The sequence below is a fragment of the Amphimedon queenslandica genome, unplaced genomic scaffold (genome assembly GCF_000090795.2).
Source record: "Amphimedon queenslandica unplaced genomic scaffold, v1.1 AMPQUscaffold_13387, whole genome shotgun sequence".
NCBI classification, from domain to species: domain Eukaryota; kingdom Metazoa; phylum Porifera; class Demospongiae; order Haplosclerida; family Niphatidae; genus Amphimedon; species Amphimedon queenslandica.
This window is the reverse complement of record NW_003546377.1, coordinates 90,741-100,604: the sequence shown is the minus strand read 5'-3', so window position 1 is coordinate 100,604 and position 9,864 is coordinate 90,741. Positions and strand designations below refer to the sequence as shown.

The 9,864-nt window shown below is 32.5% G+C and overlaps 2 protein-coding genes across 3 annotated transcripts; one reads left to right on the top strand and one right to left on the bottom strand.

The window, feature by feature from the left end:
* Positions 1-616: 616 nt before the first annotated feature.
* LOC109582383 (PQ-loop repeat-containing protein 3-like) lies at positions 617-4,130 on the bottom strand. Of its 2 annotated transcripts, none has more exons than XM_019997051.1 (6): positions 3,875-4,130; positions 3,735-3,817; positions 1,135-1,213; positions 1,017-1,083; positions 845-965; positions 617-798 (listed from the first exon to the last, which is right to left on the bottom strand). In XM_019997051.1, the coding sequence occupies exons 1-6, from the start codon at positions 4,006-4,008 to the stop codon at positions 680-682; spliced, it is 603 nt and encodes a 200-aa protein (XP_019852610.1). In that variant the 5' UTR covers positions 4,009-4,130; the 3' UTR covers positions 617-679. The 2 variants fall into 2 exon arrangements, with proteins under 2 accessions (XP_019852610.1, XP_019852611.1); XM_019997052.1 differs by having other exon boundaries at positions 1,135-1,192.
* A 1,512-nt stretch (positions 4,131-5,642) lies between these two features.
* LOC109582361 (deleted in malignant brain tumors 1 protein-like) lies at positions 5,643-9,806 on the top strand. The gene is made up of 12 exons (XM_019997031.1): positions 5,643-5,749; positions 6,105-6,266; positions 6,848-7,021; positions 7,070-7,231; positions 7,276-7,455; positions 8,153-8,354; positions 8,403-8,557; positions 8,604-8,805; positions 8,865-9,004; positions 9,047-9,094; positions 9,219-9,377; positions 9,631-9,806. The coding sequence occupies exons 1-12, from the start codon at positions 5,683-5,685 to the stop codon at positions 9,804-9,806; spliced, it is 1,827 nt and encodes a 608-aa protein (XP_019852590.1). The 5' UTR covers positions 5,643-5,682.
* The last annotated feature ends 58 nt before the right edge of the window (positions 9,807-9,864 follow it).

Here is a 9,864-nt window from a genome sequence, read left to right as displayed (position 1 = left end):
TCAGTGTACAAAAATAAAAAAATTCAGAGTCTTGATATATCATACCTTGTCTGTCTTCTAATCATTTGCTATGTTACTCGTGGATCCTTGACTCAAAATTGTAGGGACAATAGTAGAGCGCCTGATCTTTCGAGACAGAGTACAAGAGTAGGTATTGGTACCACACTGTCACTGAGTTTGATTAGTTTCTTAGCTATAATGGTCTATCATGTGTATATTTGTGTCCCTTGGACAAAAATTAAAATGAGCATGAGAAAGCACAAGACAGTGCAGTTAAAGGAAAGTGCAACTGAACCACTTCCTAAGACTACTGTACCAACTACTGTGATTCCTAGGTTACGTGAACCTTTACTGGAATCTTCAGCTGACTAACTTGGCGGCATAAATTTACAAGTAAATGTGTGCATACTTTTCTTTGGTTGTCTAATTTTTAGCTAGCAATTATTCTAAATAGTTATTGTAGTTTTTGACAAGTTAACCAATTTAACGATAATTATTTTTTGTCTTTAAATCGTCTAGTTTTACAATCTCTTTTTTTGATTTGATTACAAATAATAAAATATATTGTACTTGTATCTTTTTTGAAATTGCAAAGCAGCTAGTATTCAGTCTTGAATTTTTAGGCTTCATATTGAAATTGAATTGACAAAAATATGTAAAATACTTGTACACAATGAGACTAATAAAAGCGATAATATAAACATTCAATGAGTAAAACACTATTGAGTACTGCATTAGTCAGATAACTGGCAGTGACTATATAATCATTCAAATTATACAGTGAAGTCCACACACGAACTGAAAATTAGGAATGAAATTCATAAAGTGCATTAATATCACTTACCAAAGCAATTATAAGCAGAAATACCCCATGTTAAGGCACTAACATTAGCAGATGTCTTACTGGAATAAAGTGCTTGAATGTGCAAGCACTTGCTAAGGGACATCACAGGTATTCGACTCAGCTACATACATTAAAATGTTAATGATAAAGGACATGTACAATAGCTACTGACCAGAAGGATTGAAAAAACTGTATTTGGTATGAAGTGTAGCAGTGCAGACAACAGGAACAAAATGATACTGGAACAGAAATTTATAACAATAATAATAACAATTCAAATAGTAACTAACCATGTGATACATGCTTTATTTTCAAGACTGAAAGCTTTACCTCCTTTGTATAATATTACTAAAAAAACAATGATGGCAGCTACAAAAATAAAGTTATTTAAATTATTTTATTCAATCAATTCTTGCATAAAATATAAGTTCTAACTGATAATAATAAAATTATTTAGTAAAAGATGCAAAATGATCAAATTTTGGTCAAGGGCAGGGTTTGAGTTTCTCACAAAATTTTGGCATAGTGCTAATGCAGTCAGTGAATTTTAAAGTTTACTCAAAAATTTGACAAAATGTGACCATAATTGACAAAAGGTACCTTATGGCGGGTAGTGAAATTCGTCTTTATAGCCAAGAAAATCCAACTTCCTGAGCTCTATTTATCATAAAATTACTCTACAGGATGCAAAAAGTTACTATGCAACTTTTAAACACAATAGATGTCCAACAGAGAAGTCACAGGTTGATATTTTTTATTATAATGATGAATTTTAAAATCCGCCATAAGGTACCTTTTGTCAATTATGGTCACAAATATCATATACTATTACAGGGTATTTTTATTAATTGCTAGCTGAGAGTTTTTTTAAGTATGTATACATGTTTTTTGTGTTGTACGGCTAAATCGAATAAAAATTGGATGTTATTTTACAAATTTTAAAGTTATTTAAAAATTAGAACAAGTCTGTGTACTATACATGTCTTTGGCCAGCTCTTGCCATAGGAGGAAATTCTTTGCAAAGCCAAAATCAAATCAAACTTTCTACACAGTATGAAAAACATGTATAAAAAAGTACAAAAATGTTCTCTACTTTTTATTTTTGATGAAATTTGGCCAAAAATCTGTATCCTATAGTACAAGGCACTTTGGCCTGATTTTTTAGTGAGTTTAAAAATTCTCAAAAATTCAATTTAAATTGGACTCAGCTCAAACTAAAGAGCATAAAAACATGTACCATATTTCCTCAAATAAAAGCCCAGGTATCTATTTCCAGGAGCCCATAAAAAAAGCAAGGTAGGAGCGCAAAACTCCCACGCAATTAATTAAAATAACAGCAAAAGCTTGTGCCTGCATATCTTAATGTTGTTACTATTTTTAGCACAAGTTAAACCACACCCGTCTAGTAATGGCTACCAGTGTAAGAAGCTGTTTACAACTCAAAATGCTATGCCAGCAACATAATTATTGAAAGAATTTGAAAAAATAAGTATGCTACAATGTACCCTATAATCTTAGCTATTTACAGTAGTGAATTATCTCTGAATCAAGTTACTACCGAGACTTGCTGCACTTGATTGAGAGATTATTCTACTTTAAAATAGCTAAAATTTCAGGGTAGCATACTTATCTATTCAACTTCTTTCAATAACTCTGCTCCTAGCATAGCATTTTGAGTGGTAAACACTAACAACTTCTAATCTTCACATTGGTAACCATTTTACTAGACGGGTGTGGTTTAACTATAATAGTAAAAATGTGCTCCTACCCTACCTTAAAAATTTTTCGAAATAAAATAAAACTTGAGTCAACAGCGGGATTCGAACCTGGGACCTCAAGCAAGTGACTTCAGGAAGCTTAAAGACTGGTTTACACTTGCTATAAAATGCAACACAAATGAATGCTAAATTGAAATTTGACCAATTTTGCATCAACTTCAAAGTGTTTTTGCGTCAAAAGGTCAAATCGCCCACGTTTTTTTGACTGTTTCGTTGAGTGTAAACCAGGCTTAAGGAGGTACCTACAAAGCATCTATGTTGGTGAAAGGCTAAATTTGCGCATTTATAGTTCCATTTTATTGCTAACCTGGCATTTATTTGCACCTGGCTTTTATTTGAGGGTATATGGCAAATTCATCAGAAAAAATTATAAGAACGGAAAATTCTCTCCTTTTGATTTTTTTTGCCTAAATAACATGTATTATGGTACTGGGACAAGTGGCTACATAAGGGCTATACCACAATCCTGTGGCAAAACCCTGTCCAACCTAACAGACCGTTTCAATAAAAATAATGACAGATCAAATTAAGCAATGTTGACACATAATGTCTGAACATTGTTTGAATGTAATTTTAGGCTCTGCATCTTTTTAGCTCACTTAGCATGCTTTGTGGAAAACCCTGGTCAAGGCCATGGTTTAAAAAATTTCAATTTGGGAAAAATGTTATTTTGCCTTGACAGCTTTTGAATGGTACTTTTAAAAGCAATCATTACATTAGCATTTAAAATTTATTTGCCTTTTTCTATTTTTTTGGCAATTTCCAATTATGATGAGTTGACAAAATAGCATGCAGCACTCCTAGAAATGGCAAAACCAGTGTTGTCACATTTGACCCTGGCCTTCTTTCTGTTAGTAATTTACATGGTGGGGAATACCATAATAATTATCATTGGAACAATAATATTATTCCTTGAAATGTCTTAGTGCCGAGGGGATCGACAGCATGGGTAGTATGAATGTACAATGATGGCTGTCTAAATACAGCTCAGTGAATATCATTAAAATCTCATTTGCATGGCAAGTAGTCTGGCCCCACCCCTTCATACACCCCAAGAAATAAAACAAAAAACTTTACAGCTTAAAAGCTATTGTATACATGTACTAACTTACATTGAATGGAACAAAGAAGAACATCAAGGTAATTCTTAATTGGATATTTATTATGAAAGCAGTATGAAACCATAATAACATACCTAAACAATAAAATAGACTACTCGATAGACCGGGTTCCTGTTTACCAAGCAATTTACCCAAATAATTCCATCCAGTATCCTCTTAAGCTGACACCTTTCGTACGTTTCATTGTGTATGTTGTCCATACCTGAGGAAGTTTTATAATGAAAGAAAGAATGATTACAGATCCATTTAGAATATCCTCGAACATGGTCTATAGACAGTGTAGATCTACAAGCACCTCCCCTTTTCTAAATTCCAAATGTGATGGGATGGGTGACTGTTTGCAGAGTACTTTCATAAGAGTTTGAGGCTGGACTGAGCCTGATCCAAAAGAGGCAAGTACTTATACATTTAAAAAAGCAAGCACTTATACATTTAAAAAAGCAAGCTTTAAACTTGAAACAATTTTTTGAAACATACTGTGACATCCGAGGTGACATCCGGCACTGATTGTGGGCTGGAGATCCAAATCCAAGAAGCCTCCCACCTTTTGCAATTGTTGGAGCCCCAAATTTTTATATGGTCTGAACTTGCTTCTATAGGTCTTCACTGTGTAATTTTTGTTATGTATTAATCTTACATGCACATAGATCTAGTGTCTATTTCTGTTCAATATTATCAGTTACTCAAATAATTATATAGTTATTATTGTAGTTATAAACTGAAAAACCTGTGTAATGCCTATAAGTTTCAGTTTTTATGTAGTTAAGAATCTGGGGGAGGTGGCTAGAGCCTCCCAGGCCCCCACTTTGAATGCAGTGTTGCAATAAGAGCCCAGTGTATTTACTGGGTTCCCTTAAAGCACACACTAGGATTATTCCTATGTTGTTTGACTCTTGTTTTTGTGCTGTAAAGTCTATTATAAATAATAATAATAATAGTATTGTTTCTTTAATCTTTCGTTTTGTTTTGTTTCACTTCTTTCTTGTTTTGTCCTTATTGTGTTTTATTGTGTTTGTGTTGTGTTGTATTGTGTTTTTTCTTTCTTTATAATAATAATAATAATAATAGAATGATTTATAGTATTTATGGTTAATGTAGTCATTACTGTTTACATAGTTAACCACAGACTAATCACAATGATAGGTCACTATGTATTGCCATAATGGTATACTTAAGTGTAAAGACTAACCACAATGATAGGATATTACAAAGTTAACCACAGAAAAATTTTCAAGGGCAGTAAATTTTGTGGATATTGCAATTTTATGAAGATTTGCGGAAATTACTTCTGAGAAATTTTTATTGGGGCACAAAATAGCAGATGGTATTAATTCGCAAAAGATAATTCCGCAAAATAAATTTTAAGGCAAATTCACAAAATTTACAGCCCTCGAAAATTTTTTGCTAACTACTCTTGATGGTATAATAGTGATGCAATTTGATTAACCCTGTTTTATACTCCTTAGTGTATTCCTGTTCTTTTGTGTATCTCTCTTTCTCTTTTAAGTTTATTGTTTACAATACAATATTCAACATTTAGAACAAATGGACCAGATGCATAAGCATAATTATTCATAATCAGCATCTGCTAAAGACTGAGTATAATTAGGGCAACTAATAATGACTTCCCACTTTTAGATTAGTGTCTGCAACATCAGAAGCATAGATTTATTTGTTAAAAACACACATTCTTAAAAATCATTTTAAAAGAACTTTTATGAATAATAATTTTGTTAAAATTAGTTTTAAAATAGTAGACTTTGATACCCATGTAGTACAGTAACAATAAACAGATAGTGGCCATTTTCATTTTGGTGGACCAATGCACCAACTGTGATTGTTATTCAATGTCAATCAGTTCCTGTTTCAACCCTTTCCCATTTATTATATAAATAAATTTCAGTCCGACTATTTCTTAGATCCTAAAATAAATTTTGCAATGTTTGTGTTCCTGAGAATATTAATTGCAGTGGCTTTCAGTAGCAGTATCATTAAGCAAGTCCTGGGTAAGAATTATGAGTGATAGCTTAAATAAATGTTATAAAATAAGCACTGCATGCTTTTGTGAGCACTACTATATGTATTGCCATAATAGTGTACTTGAGTGCAAATTTATACTTACAAAGTGATAGATCTACTACATAAGAATTGATACAATTATTGTAAATGATTTCCAAGACTATAAACTTGTTAAAATATCTGGTTTTGTATTATTGCAGTAACTAACTTTGCTGTTATCTTTACAGAATATTTTGTATTTATTGCATTAAAAAAATAAAATTGTTTTGCTACATTGTTACTAGCTTATTTAAAAAATCATTTCATATCAAAAAGTTGATTTGTCTATATCACCTTTATTAGGTGATTGTGATCTTGGTGCACTTCAGCTTGTCAATGGCAGTTCAATGTTTGAAGGGCGTGTGGAGATATGCTATAATAACACTTGGGGAACAATTTGTGATGATAACTGGAGTGAGGCTAATGCTCAAGTTGTATGTAGACAGCTTGGATTCTCTACTATAGGCTAGTGTATTTACATGTACATGCACATATGTAGACACATTACTTTTATCTCAAGATATTAACAACACATTGAGAAATAAATTCATGATACTACTCTCAATTATTATGTTCATCTCATGGTTGCATGTATTGGCTAACAAAATTTAAACCATTTATAGTGAGAAACAGGGAACTATAATAGTAGATCTGAAACTAAGACAATTGTTGTGTAAAGTATCATTCCACAAAAACAGCTAGAACCAATTAGATGTTATTGACCCTTCTGTTAGTTTATAAATGACATTTATGGGATTGTATAAACTGTGAAAGTCAACAAACATGTTTTCATCCTCTTTCTATATATATATATTACTATGCTTTGAAATGGTTTTTGTTATTATTATAATACTTAATTGGGAACAGAGCTGTGTTGTTTTATAAACCAATAGAAACATGGCACTGCTGTAATTAGTCAAATATTGAAACACCAAAAATATTCTGCATGTAGTACTGACAACTTGTGTATATCATTGTTTAAAAAATCAGAACAAATTAAATTACATTTTAAGTCTAAAAACTATTGTATTTTTCTATTGTTATAGGTGCCTACTACTACAGTAATGCATATTTTGGACAAGGGAATGGTTCTATAATACTTGATAATGTTCGCTGTGATGGAACTGAAGCTTCACTGATACAACAGTGCAGTCATTCACTTCCTCTATCACATGATTGTGGACATCATGATGATGTTGGAGTAGTCTGTCCTAGCACACGTACCTTTTATAATGACTTTCTATTTTATTTTTATTATTATGCTATAGATAACTGTACTCATGGCTCAATACGTCTGGTTGATGGTTCTTACATTGGTAGTGGGCGTTTAGAAATATGTATTGATAATGAATGGGGCACTGTCTGTGATAATGGCTGGACTAATCTTAATGCTCAGGTTGTCTGCAAACAACTGGGACAGAACCGTTTAAGTAAGAAGAATGTCTTATTTTATTAATAATGATTATGGATATAGCTCGTTACCAGGGAGGTATATTCTTTGTTAATGCTTTTTATGGCAAAGGATCTGGTAGAATATTCCTTGATAATTTACAGTGCACTGGAACTGAGGACACTTTAATACATTGTAATTATAGTTCTGTTGAGTCAAGTTGTGAGCATGATGATGATGTCAGTGTGTTTTGCCTTATTGAAAGTAAGTTTTGGTTTTGTAACGTCTGTTTATTGCTTGTCACATTGTGTGATATGATTGCTAAGTTGTTTGTGATCTTCTGTTTTGCTTATTAGTTTGTTATAGTTTGTTAAGCCTTAAGGTGGGTGCTCAATATGATGCATTGCTTTTTATGTGCTAGCGTCATGACCGGAAGTGCTGTACAAACCAATGGGAGTATGCGTCAATGCGGCAGAATAGAAATGTTTTCTAATCTGATGCATTGATGCATGCTCCCATTGGTTTATATAGCACTTCCGGTCGTGATGAACGCACATGCATCATATTAAGAATCCACCTTTAGTCATACTCTACTAAAAATTGTGTTTACATTCATAACTCAATTTTATGTATCTAATGTGTAGCTGTTTTTTAATGATCAATGTTTTGGTCACAGCTTAAGTGTTTAATTTGTGCTGCATAACATAGGCATTATTTTTCAAAAAAGGGATGGCCATTATCATAGACTATGCATGGTAGTGTCTATATTTTATATCTTTACTCTTATAAGAATTTTTTTGTCATATATCTGCATGATATAATTGTCATTTTGTTTGAATTACTTTTTATTCAGATGAGGTGATTATAAATAATAGATTCAAAAAATTAACTAAATGAACTAAATTATCAACAAAAAACTTGCTTCAGTTATCTATCTTGTTTTATAATTAATATTCAATAGTACGCTCACCAGGAACAGTAATTCTCTCACGTAACAATTTGGCATTAACCACTTACAGTAGTGGAGTAGTGAGAGTCTATTATAGTAGAAGCTGGGGTAATATTTGTGATGATAGCTTTTATGGTTCGGCTGAAGCTAATGTCATTTGTCATCAGTTGGGATACACTGGAGCTTCAAGCTACTCTAGAGCTGGACTAACAAAGTAATTATACTGTATAGTAGCTATGCTTTTAAATCATTGTGTGTTTAGTTATGGCACAGATCAACTTCCTGTAATATGGGATCAAGTCAGCTGTAGTGACAGCAATTATTTATCTATTGCTCAATGCTCCTATTCTATTACTACTACTAATAGTAATAGTGCATGTGTTAATTCAAACTCTAATGATGCTACTGTCAGCTGCTGTAAGTATTAGCTTATTTACAAATACTATAAATTTATTTGTTGCAGATACCACTAGGATATGGAATGCTCCATTTCCTGGAATGATACGTCTTCAAGGAGCTACATTCTCCAGTCAAGGGCGAGTTGAAATTTATTGTAATGGAGAGTGGGGTACTTTATGCAATGCTGGTTTTGACTCACTTAGTGCAAGCACTCTTTGCAGGCAGCTAGGATATGACAATCATCATACTTATAACCATTTAGAATTGTAAGATTCATCATTAAGTGCACATATGTACAAGTGTATATAATCGTGTATTGGCATAGAACTGGCTCACCTAATCAACCCATATGGAGCTTAGATATTGTGAGCTCTATTTCTGGTACTTGTTTTAATTCAAGCAATACATGTCCAACTACTTCAATATCAAATTGTACACATTTACGTGATGTCACTTTACAGTGCAGTTAGTTTTTCTTATTACTTATATAAATTATAATCTACTTAGGAGAAAGTGATAGTTCAACTAAATTGACTGTGACTACTGAAACTTGTCGTAAGTGAAATTAGCTCAAATGTTGTACAAAATGAGTAATTTGATGTATTGCAGCTTTGCATGACCTTATAACATTGAATATATTATTGGTGTTACTGTTTTGTTTTAATATGTATTTTCCCAGGTTGTGTTAGTGGAACTATACGTCTTGTTGGTGGATCCAATAGTATGGAAGGACGTGTTGAAGTATGCATTAATGGAGCTTATGGCACTGTTTGTGATGACTCTTGGGATAGTGATGATGCTACAGTTGTCTGTCGACAGTTGGGGCATGATACTAGAGGTGTGTCACCATTATTATTTAGTTGTAATTTGAGTATTTGGACTTATTTATTTGTTGGCCATTATAGTCTATAATTAGTTATAAGTTATTCAAGCACAATGTACTTCTATGTCTTGAAAATAGTGTAACTGCAATCCAGCTGATTAGTATAATATGACTTACTGGTAGCCGAGGACAATGAAATTTGTAATAAAAATATTTTTCAAGCATATCAAAAATACTTTTACAGTAGTCTATTTAATTATTTTGTTAGGGACTGCATTGCCTAATGCATACTTTGGGCAGGGAACAGGAAACATAGTGATGGATGATGTACAGTGTACTGGAACTGAATTATTTCTCGTTAACTGCTCACATACAAGCACTAGTAACTGTAGACACACGGAAGATGCTGGAGTCAGATGCAGCAGCATAACTACGCGTAAGTAGTTTGATAATGAATTATTGATAACAATTTATAAATGACTACATTGAACTCTCTAATGAG